We start from the raw sequence: 16,989 nt of genomic DNA, 5'->3' as shown, positions 1-16,989 counted from the left end.
TGTGCTATTCTGGAACTTAAGTCTTTTTCACTTCTTCCGTCCGAGGATATTAGACTTTCTAAATAGAGGAACGTCTTAACATCTTCGATTTTGTCTCCATCTAGCCATACATTTGCCCTTCCCGTCCTCCTCTTGTGCACTTTATCACTTTCGTTTTCTTCTTATTTATCTTCATTTTGCATGTTTCTTCCAGTTGGTCGTTCAAGTTTGAAAGTGCTTCCTGCATGTCCTCATCGTTCTCCGCTATCAATGCTATGTCAGGGTGTCTACTAAAATTCCAAAATGAAATTTCGTGACTTTTTTGCGACCTTTTCTTTATCAAACCATAAAATTTCCTAACATTCTCAAGAGTGAATTTGGGTGCAAATTAGGCCGATTTTTCATGCATGAGATAAAAGAATGCTTTACTTGCGATTTAATAGCGTCTAAAGCCGACCACAGACATTTTTGGTGGTGCATTTTGAAGTTTTATAGAGCAAAATTTTCCAGTCTGTGTTTATATTTGTACAGATAAAAAAAATCGTGACCCAAAAGCTAAATTTCGTGACTCTTTCTTGACTTTCATGACCGATAGACCGTATGTCACCAGTAGGGACCAAATTTTAAGATGCAAAAATGTGGTAGGAAAAGGGAATAAAAAGTGCTGAAAAATCATTCAAAAAGGTGCAAAAAAGGTACTAATAGGATATCTTTATTAAGTGCTATAGTGTACAGTTACGTGTACATTCTTTATTCATTACACCAACAAATATTGTTAAAAACTAGGCTTTAAACATTTGACAAACTACAAAATTGTTTTATTTATTCTCATAAACTTATTCAACATTCTTGTAATGAAACTGTGGTTAAAACCAACTCGGTACTTAAAAAAAATATAAAAAAAATAAAAATAAAAAACACTAATTTAGCAATATTGTGGGTTGGGAAACCGTTCCATACTACTGGGTTTTCTGAAATTGGTTATACTTGATTATGCACAACATTTCTATGGTTTCGAATGTTAATTTCTGGCGCTTGGAGTTCAGGAGATCTTTTAAACATTGCTCGAAATCAATGGAAACCACTGGTGCATATCTTGTAAGCACATGGTCAGGAAGTTCAGTTGTCGTTGCAAAGGTTTCTACTTCCGGATTGTTTCACAAATTCAGTTCAAATTTGTCCCTAGCAAATCCGTCAAGATTGTATGTAAATTTATGGAATATTATGTGAAAACCAGATTGAAAATAAAACATATTGTTCTGTCCAAATTTAAAAAAAAAAATAGATAAAAGGGACAATAAAGGTGCTGAAGGATAAAAGAAGTTAGAAAAAGGAAAATTTTATTAATTTAGCAAAAACGGTGCAAGTCACCAAAAAGGTGCAACTAAGTGCCTTCATTTCAGTTCGTTTTATGTCCGAAAATACATATTTTGAACTTTGGTTGTTTAACAACTACATTTTTAGAAAAGGTGCTGCACCTTAAAATACAGTCATCAGCAAACCTTATTATGCTGAAAACCTGACCATTTACTTTTGGCCTGGATCATTAGAGTACGCTAGTCCCCCCACCGCGGCAAGGTGGAGATATTGAGGAACGAAACAGTAACAAATAAAGTAATATTGGAGACAACGAAAAATTAGCAAAAGACAATCGGGAATTCTTTAAGACAAAATACCTTCCAAGGTGGGACTGGTAAAATGAACACATACGTCAATGGAAGACAAATATGACGGCTAGAGAGACTGAACCTGTTGTTGAAGGAAGGAAGGTAGGTAGGTAGGTGTTTAGTCAGAGGTGATAAAGATGTATTTGGAAGATAATGATATGAATATGTAATTTGTGTAGCGGAGTATTAAAAGGAAGAGTGATTTTATGAATGCATGTTCCTGTATTGCATTGCGAGGTGTCCTGCATAGTGAAAATCAAATTATATATTGTATTGATGTTTCAACTAAAATCGAGTCGAAAAACTCATCTATTTATTAGTTAACCTTATACAAAGGTATTGCAGATTAGATGCATGTTCTATTCCATTGCTGTAAGGCCATAGTTGGTATAAAGTTATCTGTCATCAATGGTTGGACAATTTTCATAAGCAAGTTAGTTTTTATGGAAAGGCGTATCTTATTTTGCTACTAGATAAAATACTTGTTAATTAACACAGGAAGAATAGGTTTATGTGAAGTGTTTGAACACCTTCCCCTTAGGTTACGCATGGGGGACGAAATCTTGAAATGAAATCTCAGTTTTACGCCCAACGTTACGCCGGCTAAGCTAAAGGAGACGGTGATGATGAGAAATGAATACAATGGTGGAATGAATAAAGTGGGAGGAAAGAAGAGAATCTCGAGAAACACCACGAACATGATATTTGTCCAGCGCGGCTGGGATCAAACCAGAGCGCCCACACACCAAAAGTGAATGCTCTACCACTGAGCCACCGTGCCCCTTGCACGGGAAACGAATTTGGATTTAAACAGCATCAGGAGCATTCATTTCAGCGACCCCAGAAATTATGGACTGGACACTTGATACTATTTGTTTCCTATTATTTTTACATGTCGTTGGTCTATCGCCATCTGGTTGTCACTATTCATCTCAATGAACACGAAAACTATTAACTGAACAGTTATATCAATCATTTTCGATTATTTTTACATATCACTCTCCCTTACCTCTTCAACCCTCTGTCGAAAATGTACTAAAAATCTGTCTACTTCTGTGCTAAAAATAATCAAATTCGGTGCTGCGGTCTAGAATGAATTAAATGTCAAGTATTGTTCATATAGATACGATACACCGTTATCGCTGGGAATTCTTTGGAGCAACTTTTTAAACAAAACTACTACTACTTAGCCCTAATAACTTCACTAAAGACGTGAAAAATAAATACGAAGAGAAGGCAAAGTTGAGACTGATATACATACAGCTACATTAAAAAGAACAGGTTACCTGCTACGGTCCGAAATACATATAAATTCGTCATTTCATGGCACGAGATTAGTCACTGTTGGAAGAATACTTATGACACTATGACACGATTTGTGTGTTTACAAGTAATATCTGTGTTGAAGAAAATCGTTAATCTGATTTAGAAAGACGCTCTACGAATAAACTAGTCTGGGAATACTTCAAAATCGTTAATCTGATTTAGAAAGACGCTCTACGAATAAACTAGTCTGGAACGCTTCAATATCATTATCTGACTTGCCTTACTCCTTACCTTGTATTTTTCCTTTCCATAAAATGCACGTAGGGTATTTCCGAAAAAAAAAAAAAAAAAAAAAAAAAAAAAAAAAAAAAAAAAACCTATTTGTTTCAACATACAAACTGAGAAAAGAATTGGTACGGAATGCACCAGTCGCCAAACAAATGTCAAGATGATGGACAGTATTCAGTTGCGTAGCGTGGATAAGTCTGGCGGCTCCATAAACAATGCATCCGTAGTCCAATTTTAAGTGGATTAGAGTACGATACAGTCGTAGAAGGACAACGCGGTTAACACCTCAAGAAAATGGGAGAATACTTTCCAGGGTGTCCACTCTCAAAGCCTTTTGAAATTCCCGGTTAATTCCCGGTTTTCCCGGCTCTACTAGATAAATTCCCGGTTATAATGGGCACTAAAAATCATTGAGTTCTCGTACACTGTCCTCACTGAATACGCTAAGAAGTTCAACAAAAAATGCATCCAGACGCTTCTCCTTTCTTTTAAACGTTTTGCACAGATGAATAGATTCAGGTGACGAAAATACCTTCCAATATTGTCCCATAATTTTATCTGCTTTGCTTCCCGTAAACCACCGTTTAGCTACCATCTCTTCCAAAGATAATGTCAAACGCTTCTCCGCTAGTGTCAGGTTGTGACCAATAAGCATAGGGTTGAAACACGAAACAGCTCGAGTAAGTTTGTATTTCAATGGTGACCTATGCATTATTTTACTAATCATCGCTGTGATAGCTTCTCTGCACGTTCGTCGCAGTGTTAGCTTGTCTAGATCCGTTATTTCCTTGATTCCACACATGGCATCCCTTGTTGCAAAGCCTATGTCCACATCTTTAGCAGGAAGAAGATTGTTTGGATCTGATATATCTATTTTTTGAACAGATGCACCTGCTTTATTAAGAACATCACCCTTCACTATTTTTTTCCATTAATCTTTGTACGAAATAAGTGTGCTCTTCATGCAAAAAGGGTCCCATGGGTTGGTCTATTTGAAATTCGGTCAGAAATGGTTACAACTGAGAACGTTGTCGAGTTAGGTGTTTCCTTGTCCTTCTTGACACACGCAAATATATATGAATAAACAATACAAAGCACGTAAAAACCCCACTAAGTCCCAATCTGTCTTCTGCATGTCGGTTTTGAACGCCCCATTAACTACATGAAGACCGTAACTACCAATGCTTAACAACACTGGACTTTCCGGCGTATGTTGTAGTTCAAGGTGCAAATCTGACAATAGTTTAAAATTGACACTTGGCCCATCCTGAATGAGTTTCTTTAAAACGTCCGAAGATACCTTTTCACTGATACCTTTTAACAAATCTGACGCTGTTGAGTATCCGAGAAAAACAGATGTAAAGTATCTTGTAACAAGAGATTTATTTGAATCCCAAAATCGTACATGTAAATCCATTTGTTGCCTCTGAGAAACTTTATTTAATGATTCGTCGAAACAGATCACAACGTAGGTACAGTCTTTTAATAACCTCTGAAGTTCTCGCTCGAAATAGGGTGCTACTGTGTACCCCACTTCCAAACACTACTGTGTACTCCAATTCAGTTTGATGAAATTGCATTTTTTCTGCAATATCACTGCCAGAAAACATCAATTTAAATGTTGATGCACAACGCTCGGCTTCTTGGAGAGACATATGGTTCATCACAATTTGTGAACACCACAGCACCTCAGCTTTAGTAACTGAATCTCCTAATAGGTAACGTTTAATACTCGGTCAAGAAGTAGAATGAATACTGCCTGACTGACAAGAAAAAGATGTGTCATTCTCAGTCGAAGAAGCAGAAGTTGACGCATGACAATGATCGCTGGATGAAGTTTGCTTACTATTAGTGTCGGACGAGTTTTTATAACAATGATCGGTGAATGAACTTTGATGACTATTAGTTTTGGACGACTTCTTAAACGCAACATGAATTAATCCATACACAACGCAAATGAAAGTCCTCCAGCTGATTTTTCCACTGTATTAGGCAATAAAAAATAATAAGAAACCATAATATCTCGGCATATGTCGGCCTGATAGGCGCCAGAATTTCTTACCAAAAAATGTTGCTTTTTTTAAAAAAAAAATGCCTAATTTTAGTTAGATAAGGTCAGTTTTGGTTAAATTGGGTTAGGTCAGGTCTGGTTAGGTTAGATTTGTTTCGTTATTTATGTTTGTACTTACTATCACAGTTTGTATAGATTGGCCCGCAAGAATTTATGCAAGAAACTTCAATATTTCGCTTACATTAAAGTGGATTATTGCCGGAACCGGAGTGACGATTGCTCATCAGACGCAACCCCACACTCGCTCAGTTTCACACATGTTAATGAACAATTTATTTATTTTCTGTGGTGTGGAATCACTGTAACAAAAGCCTTTCTACTGTTATTCATATTGTTAAGAGAATAATGACCATCAAGACGTAATATGCTCTCTTCTACTTATTGTACTTATTGTGCTGATGTTACCACGCGTGATAAAAAAAAATGGACTAATGACTTTCTTACTGACTATTTTGTCTTTTTAGTCACTTCGTGATGCAGAAGTAACTTTTGCCTAATCCAGAAAATTAATGCCCTCCTTTATTTTGGCATTCCACGCCTGAAAACTGCTTTCGTTTTACATATTTGCTCACATCCGTACATTTGAAATATTTTTAAAACCAGCTTTAAAGATACTCAATAAACTTGTATGCCATCAATAAATGTTTTATGAGGACCAGTCCTACAACGTCCTGATGCCGCTTAAATGTCAGATAAGAACGGGATGATAAGTGATCACAATATTAATATATTATGTAAAATGAGAACTACTGCCGCAACATCTTGCTAACTTATCTGGTGGTTAAAGATATCAGGAGATTGTAGAACCAGACCTATTACTAAACAAGCAATCATAACTGCCAACTAGACAATCTCATTCCCGCCATTTACTATTCGCATTCATCTTTACATTGCTATTCATTTTAAACAAAAAAATAATACAGAATATATCAAAGAAACACTTCGTGCTACTTAAAGTTGAATTATAGTTAAATAATTCCATATTTTTTTTCTTAAAAGACCAAGGCCAGAACAAAAGACCGCACACATGATTGTTGACTACACACAGCGCTCTTTCAGGTTTCAAACAACTCCCTTTGACGCATCACTACTCTATTATTTAAAAAAAAAAAATACAAAACATGGTCGATAAGCGAACCACAACGTAGAATTCAAGCGAGAGCCTATTTCACCGTTGCCACGTTCACTTGCGATTCACCATTGATGCTGAATTCGGACGCCCCAAACGGTGGATACCGACCGGATGACGCTGGAACCGACCCAACGAATCATGAATTCAGAAGCGCCCAGTGACTTATCGGTAGAAAACAATTGAGCTACGCCTTGCGTTTTTAACTTTCGGCCTTCTTTAGCTATTATCGTTGTGTTTCCCGGTTCTTTGGAGAAATTCACGGCTTATTCCCGGATTTTTCCCGGTTCATGAAATTCCCGGCTATTTCCCGGTTTCCCGGTTTTTCCCGGTGGGTGGACACCCTGCTTTCAGAAGATTAAGTGCTCTTAGACAGCGATATTTTAGTTCTTGTAAACAGACTGCCCAAGGCAATTTGTGATCAAACTGAAAGTCCAGAAATTGGATGTTGTCAACAAAAGAGAAGCGTGTATGGCCCAGATAAAACTCTGGATGATATCCTCAGTTAGGTAAGCGATAAATATGGACGCAGTTAATCTTGTCAACGGAGAAAGTAAATCCATTGGAAGCAGCGAATCATATCTGTTGTTGTCTTGAACACTTATATTACTTCTAAAAGGTATTGAACTTTCCACTTATTGCATACGTAAGCTACGTTCCAAATCTCAAAAGTATTTGGCTTTATATTTCTTTTATTGATAATTTCTAACAGGCCGCGGTAGCTCAATGGTATAGCACTCACTTGGTGCGTGGGGTCCCTGGTTCAATCGCAGTTCGTGCTAAGTAGGCTTCATTGTGGACAAACTTCGTATGCGTCGCTTTTCTCGGGGTTCTTCCGTTTTCTCCTACTTTCTTCATTCCATGAATTATCATCGTCTTCCTTTACTTCAGTGCATGATCGTAGGGCAAACTTTAATAAATACATAAATAAAAATCTAAATGAACTGATAACGTAGGTAACTTTTGTCCAAAACTGTCAGCTTCCCCTTACTGTGTGGTAGCATTCGAAAGACATTGGGAGAGAAGAAAGATCTGAAGGATTACATTTCAAAGCGTAATTACAATAAATTCATAGCTAAACACTATAATCTACATTGTAGTCGACTATTCAGTAGATAGCAAATTACTGTAAGCACTAATATCTCACAGCACATGCCACACAGTTTTGGAGATTCACCAAAACATAATTGTATTTACGAATATTTAATAATAGTTTTGACTAAAGTACGAGTCGGTGTTTTTAGTTTTCTTTTATGTTTGTTCCTTTCCACTCTTTCTTTATTTTATTCAATTATTTCTCATTCCATCATATTTCCAACTGGGAGTGTCTTTATTTTTCTGTTTCTGAAATTAAAATTTGGTTGTGAAAAGAATTTCAGCCTCAAATACATGCCAATAACCCATCGGAAAGCCTGTTATCTTCAAACTAATTGGCGTTCCTTATATATATATATATATATATATATATATATATATATATATATATATATATATATATATATATATATATATATATATATATATATATATATATATATATATATATATATATATATCTTATATATAAAAGAGAACGCACAAATCCTTTGTTCCCTCATCACGCTAATACGGCTGAACCAATTTCTTTCATTTTTGGGGGTTATTAGGATTTGGACCCTAGATGGTTTTTATCATATCACTTTAATTTTTAATTACCAGTGTCTTGAGATAATTGACCATTCAAGTGTCCATAACGTACAAATCCTTTGTTAGTTCATCATAGGTAAAAATAAACGTATTTATATGCAACCCGCATGACCGTGTCACTCGGCGGGTTAACATAAATGACAGGCGATATAATGTTAACATTTACTGCAATCTTCTATGGTTTTTATCATATCACTTGAAAGCGAAAAAGTAAAAATTATCTAAGTAACAAAGTTTATTGCGTTCCGGGGTGACCGCAGCGAAGCGGGGTGAACGCTGCTAGTATATATATATATATATATCAGCAGGAGAGCAGAGCTGAAAATCATAATTATGCCATGTCAAAGATTTCTCATCGTCCAAATAACCAGATGTCCTTCTGATTTCATAATTAAAAAAAAAAAAAACTTTTTTGTTGTTTGTTTCTTCGTATTGTCTGATAGGAACAAATGTACTTCAATGAAGAAATATAAAAAAACACGAACTTAAAATATTTTTAATAGTACAATAAACAATAATAAGTAAACAGATAATTTATAAAATAACGGAGAGCAACGAGCCTATAATTCGTAAGAAATACACATAGAGTTCCCACCCCGTAAACGACCGGTTGAAATACTCAAGAGAGGGAGATCGGAAGAACTAAATCAGTGAAATCACAAGAAAAGCTACAGTAGCGGAGTCTGTCTTCATCAAATCACCAAGAAGGTGAAATAACAGATGGGTGCATTTTTATTGTAATGTGCTGTCACTGACGATATAAATGTGTAATACCATCATTTCCACCGAATGTTATGTGGCGTGTTTCCCTTCTCAGCACAGGCACGAGAACGAGCAGCTATTAAGAAAGACCAGTGATGACAGGCAAATACGAACACTGATAGTATAATCGATGGTTCTGCAGGCATACTACTCATGGGTCCATAACTACGCATACCCTGTCAACACTTGCTTGTTTTATTCCCCTTATCTAATCTCCCCTCCCCTTCTTTATATTTCTCTGCTGATAAACATAATTGTGCGTTATTTATTGGCTAGCTGGAAATGACTACTCTAATGAAACAAAGTAAGTAAATAAATCAAAACACAGATAAAATGATCGAATAGCTATGCTGTTAGAACGTGTCTGATGCTTCAAAGCAACAAACAACATTTTGGTCTAATTAATATCCTGCTTTGTATATACCGGGTATCCTAGAAGTAGTGAATCACTTGTTAGGTGTGGTAGATTAAGCTGTATGATTGATGTTGTTTGTTTCTTGTTTTGTTTGTGTTGTGGTGCAATGGTCTTTTTTCTTCTTTCAGTTGGCAACACTACAAGATGGCGGCTCGTCTGACGCTTGAGAAACGTGTCCAGTGCGTTCGCCTATTTTCTGAGACACAAAGCGTTACGGAAGTCCAGCGACGAATGAAGGAGCTGTACGGTGATTCTGCGCCACAGCGGAAGACAGTAACAAGGGTACACGAAGTCTTCGATACCACTGGTAGTGTAATTGACATCAAGAGGCCGAGTAGACCTAGGTCCGCCAAGAATCCCACAAATGCGGCTCGGATACAAGCGGAACTTGCAAGGTCACTGCAGAAGTCGAAATCGATTCGACGGTTTCGCGCACCCTGAAAATCCCGAAGTCGTCGGTTGCCAGGATTCTCAAGGATCTGAAACTGCGCCCGTTATCATCCTCGCCTGCTGCACGCACTCCATAAGGACGATTCCGATCCCCGTATCAAGTTTTCTGAGTGATACCTGCGGACGTGGAGGAAATTCCTGACTTCGAAATCCACATAGCCTGGATAGACAAGGCAAAGTTACATGTGTCAAGGTCAGTGAACTGTCACAACTGTGTGTACTAGCATCCTGAAAATCCAAATATGGTGATTAAACATGATCACCAGAGTCCTGGTGTGATGGTTTGAGGTGGGGTAATGCTTGACGGTGTGCTGGGGCCTTTTTTTCTTGATGGTTCGGTGACTGGGGAGACGAACATACTGGAAGAGTCTGTGATACCTCTGTTGCAGGAGAGGATGATCATGTGGTGACAGCATTGACACGTTGTGGTGACAGCAAGACAGTGCTCTACCACATTTTGCCCGAATTATCCGTGACTTTTTGAATAACATCTTCCCCGGGCGATGGATTGGTCGTCGGGGAACAGTGGAGTGGTCGCTAAGTCACCAGACCTCACCCTCCCGACTTCTTCCTATGGGGATATTTGAAGGACAATGTATATGCAAAACCAATAAACGGTGTTGAGAAATTGACGGCGCGAATCACCGAGAAATTAATCAACATTCCCGTTCAGATGTGCCGAGATGCGTGCAGAAATTTGCGTCTCCGGATGCAAGCATGCATCGATGTTAATAGCCGCCAGGTGAACCTCCAAATGGAGCATTGGGATTAGATATTGTAAAACAATTTTTACATCATTCCGCTGTACCTACAATTTTGTTCCATGCCATTCTTGTTTATACTAAAAATGTATTGATCACTCAAAAGGTAAATCACTACTTCTGATACACACGGTATGTCTAAAACACCAATGCATGCATTCCCATTTCTAAATAGCAAAGGAAATGAAGTTAAGTTCCACAATATTCATGGTATTTAAATAAAAGGTGACTGGTAAACAAACTAATGATTAAGTAATTGTAGGAGTGATTAAGTGGGACATCGGAAAAATAGCCTAACATCTAAGAAACAATGACAATTCAGATATTAAAACTGAAAATGTGTTTGTAACCGCCAAGAGTGGATTTGTTTCAGTCCTCTTATGAAATATATGACCCTAATTTGAAACTAATAAATGCAATTTGGTAAGATATGACACAAATTCAGAGCAAAATAGTTTTTAATGTTGATACTGTCAGTTTGTGATGTAAGTCATATTATATATATATATATATATATAGGAAACATCGATATTGATGAGAGTTGTTGAAGAGTCTGAAGTTCACAGCACTGGTTATACTCACGTATCTTTTATTATAGATTTTTTTTTTCAGATATGTGTGAAGGAGTTGTAGATTCTGAATGAATGGACGGTGTCTCCATACTTACGAAGAATATGGAATAAAAGCATTAGCAACAGTCAGTTCTAAACTTATTAGTAGTTATCATAAGTCTTGCCTTTAGGAACAAGCATTCGTCCTCTACATCGCAGGAGCAAACTTAATTGAACTGACAAGGATAGTTCGCGAGAAAACACTCACCTGTAGAGAAACTAAGCATGCCAGTTGAAGGACCAATTCATTCGGATTACAACACGCTAATAAAATTCCTGTACGGTTGAGAACTGTTCGAGAAATTCAACTTGGAAGTTTATATGAAAAGTGAGTATATGCGCAGTTAAACATTACAATAAACATAACAAAAACTACATTATTAGCAACGAATATTGACATACGAATTGAAATCTATCGGAGGTAACAGAAAAAACTATTTTGCATTAACTAATGGTTTTGTTAGTTAAAATTAGTCATTATACTGTTCATAATAATGATAGGTTAGAGATGAAGATTGATCACTGTTGTGTTTCTGTTCTATGAAGAAACGACGCAGGCAAAAAGACTTCCTTGCACCATGAACATTTTATATGTGCAACTGCGTTGCATTCGTCAAGAGAACAGTTCGCATAACCAAAGCGAAAACCAAATTCGATAGGTGATTCGAAAGGTATATACTTACGTAATTTGTTCGGTAACCTGCGCGGTGAAAGAACATTTGAACGAACGGATACGAACTTTATTAGATTGATTCGTTGGTACATCATAACGTCCGGACGAAGAAGTGCCACACTATTACAAATCTACTGCCATAACCTTTGATTGGTCAGAATCCAAACACATCAAATAGTTGTACAAATCGTGTGACGTTCTTTGGTATATTCTCAACCATTACGTCTTTGCCATCCGTCATCCAATTGCAACGGACAATTTGTCTGTGAATGGACCCCAGTGATCAAGCAGTAGAAAGTTCAAACCATCAGGCTTCGCTATGGAAGAAAATACTTCGGTTATATACTTCTAGCATCCTTCTTTCCTCATTATGCATTTAACGTTGAATCTCTCGAAAAGTTCTCAACCATACAGGAATTTTACTAGTTTGTTGTAATCAGAATAAATTGGTCTTTTAAATGGCATGCTTAGTTTCTCTGCGCACGAGTGCTTTCTCCCGAACTTCCCTTGTGAGTTCTTGCGTTCTCTGGCGTGGAAGATCCAAGTTCGTTTCTCGGCGGGAGCTCATGTGGTTCAGATTGCATGTTAATCAGTAGGTCCACGTCTCATATAGCCTCGCTGCTGAAAGGGACGTTCAACTCAAAATCAAATTATATCTAATCTAATAACGGAACAGTCAAAGCAATCATAAACCTAATTTTATATTAGAAAGCAACAAGGTTGAGAATATGTAAGGCTGAGAGAGATCATGATAGTGAAGAGGAGCTGATAATTATTCGTAAGTAAAAACGATTTGGAGAAAGTGAGAATATTTTGTTCCAAAACCTTTATCAAAACTTTCTAAAATTATATTTATGAATAATGCGTATAAGGACAATTTAAACGTCATTTCTCTTCATCGTAAGTTAGTTCAGTTGAGGATCCATAAGGTGACATGGGACAAAGGGACCATCAGAACGCTTGAGATTGAAGTATTATAGGATAACATAAAGCAGAGGCTGAGGAAGGGGGGGGGGGATATGTGTGCATAGTCCTGGGTTCTATTCCCAGTACGGCAAAAACCTTTAGACAAAAACCCAAGTAGTGGTTCGTGTCTTACTTGTAATCGGTAGGACCTGTCTCATATAGGTTCGGTACTGAAAAGCGACAGTAATTAATTCCATTTATACACAATTTATACAACAAGAAACATGGAAAACCTGCAAAAAACCCATCAGAACAAAAACTCATGTACCTGATAGATCAAATGCATATCCTCGGGTGATAGCATCCACAAACATATGACAGTAATCTTCCAACCTCAACTCTTCGAATGATTTATTATGATAGTCCTCCATAACAGTTATGCTTTGATATTTAATGCATATTTGTATAACATTTCCTTCATAACGTGTTACATCATCATCAATTGAAGGTTTAAATTCTTTTACAGTCCCGAGACTACGGGAACACTGATAATTTAAACCTGAAATCAGAGAGAAATGACTATCAGTCTATTCGACCGTTCTGTAACTCACTCTATACACATATTTCTGTGTAAAAGTTCACTGCTTTTCGGAACGAAAATATCAATCACATGACAATACAAACGAACTTAATTAATGAAACAAATAATGGTTTTCTTGTTACTGTAAACATACAGAAAACAGTCCCAAAGAAGAAAATCAAGCCCAAAGATATGAAATGAACTAAAAACTCTCTGAATCAGAATTAAGACAAAACAGAAAATAAGGACACAGAAACATGCTATATTTAAGAACACTACAAGAATCTACGAGAAACGACCTAAGCCTTGTTATCACCCTTAGTTTTATTTGTCAAATAATGCAATAGAAAATAAATGGATTGGGAACAGAAAATGAGAGGTGAACAACAGATACTCAAGGAAACAAAAATCTTCTAGCTTCCTTCTGCTCTTTAACCCTTCGAGCCGGGAGTTAAATACCCATCAGTCGCTGTGAGAGGCGGTAGTTCTATATCACCAAGACAGCAATTTTTCGCGTAATGTCTTAGAACTGAACATATCTTTAAAAAACAATTTGCTCAATTACAATGAAATTTTCAGGACTTTTAAACGAAACTTCACACTACTCAAAAATGTACAAATAATGACATTTACTGTAATAATAATAAAAATAAAACCTTACATGCGCTTACAAATTACTCCTGTCTTGTGTTCTTGTTAGTTTACTAGATCTACTTTGAGTGGTACAGTTTGGAAAACCACCACATGGCAGTACATTGCACTCTACTCTTTAGTAACATGTAGTTTCATTCGTATGAAAAAACAACAGATGGCAGAATATGCATTATTTCATCACTACTATGCGGGACGTACACAATCCACTACGCGTACGTCGAACCGCCTCTAGAAGCACTATGATGGTCCATACACGTGTACGTCGAACCGGCTTGAAGAGTTAACTGTCTACTTCTTTAAGCTTTTTTTTACAAATAGACAATGGGATAGTACCAGTAGGTTCTAACAGTTCAAAGTATCCGAGAAATCCCCGTATCTGTAAGCCTGAGTATCACAGTGAACGATGTCGGTGTGATTTTAGTTATGGTATTGGTCTTGTTTTCACGGTCATACACAGCACTCTGGTATCCCTGCATTCAAGGTCACGTGAACCATATCAATTTTGAAGTCACAGCTGATGTGAGTGCATGCAGTCACACAGATCAACGGTTAGTGGCATGTGTGTGGGTACACCAACGGCTAAACACAGGGAAGTCAACAATACAGGTTAAAACTGCGTTTAGAAATCGCTTTGCCACGGACCCACCTCGTAAAGCAATCCTGCTTCGTTGAGAGAGATTGGTGAAGCCTCTCGAACAACAACACTCAGATGCTCCGTAAAATGTCAAGGACATGGAGACGCATACATCTATGTGTAGAACACGATGAAATTCATAGATCCACTGGGTAAGTACTTCGTATATGGAAGTGCTCAATTATAGCACATAACTAAATAAATTAATAAACTAAAATTATAGTGGAATTGCTCTTTGTGATACTCAAATCGAACACCCTCTATATACTCTTCAATTCAGTTGGAATAATCTTTCGATATTGGCTTGTTTCGACGTTGTTTATTTAACTCAAAGTAAGCAGGTTATATGGGTATGAGGAAAATAATGAAACTGGTCAATTTCTTGAAAAGAATTTACGTTTCAACACTGTTCCGACCAATTATGCACGTAGCCTTTGCTCGAGTAATTCAATTCCTAACGTTTGAATTCACACCCATTTCTACTTTAAAGGATCTAACCAGTTTCTTCTCTTTAATTTACCTACTTACGAGAGAGGTTCAATAATTATTGTCCCCGGCATATTTAAAATACTTGAGCTGGGATGGCTGATGGGGGATGTTGTAGCCTAATGTCTTAGATGCCTATATGCTAAATTTCAGAACCATAGCTGCTATATTCTTTTTTGTCTTTTCAGGTGTGAGAGGTGGCACTTAGCTTGAAAGTGGAGAAAACCGAACAACGAGCTGTCATCAAGTACCTCCACGAAAAAGGGTTAAGTCCAAAGGAGATTCGTGAGGACATGATCAGTGTGTTGGGTGATGGGGCTCCTTCCTACCAGGTAGTAAAGAACTGGTACCGCGACTTCCGTTGCGGCAGGAAAAGCTGTCAACAGGCCCCTGATGCTGGTCCTCCAACAACAGCATGCACCCCAGAAAGCATTGATGCTGTGCAAGAATGGAAACCATTAAGCATGAAAACTTGGGATCCAGAAAGGTGTCAGCGCGATGGGTACCCAAAATGTTATCTCGTGAAAATCAGAAAGACAGAGTTCGATGTTAAAGGGTTGGTTTGGAGGTTATGGGAGCAGACGCAAGCTCAAGATGTAAGCATCAGCACGCAAGGTTATGGCTACAATTTTTTGGGATGCGAAGGGTGTGCTCCTTATTGACTACCTGGAGGTTGGACACACTATCACGGGGGCCTATTATGCAGCCCTAATCCCTAAGTTACGCGAAGCAATCAAGGAAAAACGGCGCGGGATGTTGCAGCGGACAATGCTGTTCCACCAAGATAATGCTCCGGCCCACAAAAGCAATCTTACTGGTGCCGCAATCCATGCTGCTGGTTTTGACGTGTTGGAACACCCTCCCTACTCACCAGACCTCGCCCCTAGTAACTTTCATTTGCTCCCAAAGTTGAAGGAGCACCTCAAGGGGAAGAAGTTTCACTCAAATGCAGCTGTTATTGAAGCTGTGGAGGAATGGCTCACTGCTCAGCCAGAGACTTTCTTTGAAGCTGGCATAGTGGCTTTACAGCATAGGGGGAAGAAGTGCATTACTGTGAAAGGAGACTTTTTGGAAAAATAATACTCCTTATAGGTCAGGGGAAAATAATTATTGAACCACCCTCGTAAAGTGTCAGTAAAGTAATTCTTACTTTAAGTGTTCTACAAGTCAAAATTAGGTTAGCATTTGTGCTGTTACTATACAATAAAACCTATTAACCTGTCCATCTCTCTACATCTGTCCATCTCTCGTAATACATGCATTGCTTATTACCAGGGCCCGGATCTTGTTGACCTAAAATCTTCTAAAAAGTGACCTATAAAATGATACTAAAATTCCTGTAAAATGGCCCTAAAATTCACAAAAATTGACCTTAAAATTTGCGTTTATTTAAAACGTTTATTTCTTTAAACATTGTCATTTTTTGAATATCTATTGGATTTTAATTACCATTTCTCACTCATTCTCAAAAGTTTTGTTTCAGTTAGTTGCAGTTTATTGATCAGTCCATTGTACGACATTGTACGTACTTGAAAGCGTCAATTCACTTCCGAATTGAAACTAATAGCACACTTAAAGAATAGAAGTTCGCAAGTGTAGACTGAATACATGAAAATAATACATTAAAAAAATCCTGTTTAAAATCGCTGTAAATCTTCTAATCCACTTTTAGTTATTCTCATGACCACATCCTTTGTGGTAAATAATCCAAAGCCATCTGTTTGGACACCTACCAATCCTTACCCCTAATCAACCAACTACAGTTTAGTGTTCATTAGCTTTATAGAAATGCAGTTTTTCACCTCAATAGCTAGGAAGCAGGAAAAGATATAACTTCGTATTTTTCAAATCCGTAAACAGTGTTCATTTTAAGATTTTCTTATGTAGAAGAAAAAAAGATACCATAAGTGACCTGAAAGTTACCTTAAAATATTAAAAAATGACCTGAAACTTCAAAAATGCAAAAAGTGA

At 37.4% G+C, this 16,989-nt stretch overlaps 1 protein-coding gene across 5 annotated transcripts in view; it reads right to left on the bottom strand.

Annotated features, from left to right (window-relative positions):
* The window catches only part of LOC145681081 (uncharacterized), a 118,493-nt gene that overhangs the window by 36,789 nt on the left and 64,715 nt on the right, over positions 1–16,989 (bottom strand). For 3 of the 5 annotated variants that reach the window (XM_081752449.1, XM_081752450.1, XM_081752452.1), the window contains one exon: positions 12,993–13,223. The exons of the other annotated variants lie outside the window; for them this stretch is intronic. In XM_081752449.1, the coding sequence (XP_081608575.1) occupies positions 12,993–13,223 (231 nt within the window). The remainder of the gene's footprint in view (positions 1–12,992; positions 13,224–16,989) is intronic. 5 annotated transcript variants of the gene reach the window in all.

The sequence above is a fragment of the Thermobia domestica genome, chromosome 3 (assembly GCF_964235325.1).
Source record: "Thermobia domestica chromosome 3, izTheDome1.hap1.1, whole genome shotgun sequence".
NCBI lineage: Eukaryota > Metazoa > Arthropoda > Insecta > Zygentoma > Lepismatidae > Thermobia > Thermobia domestica.
This window is presented reverse-complemented; position numbering and strand designations above follow the sequence as displayed.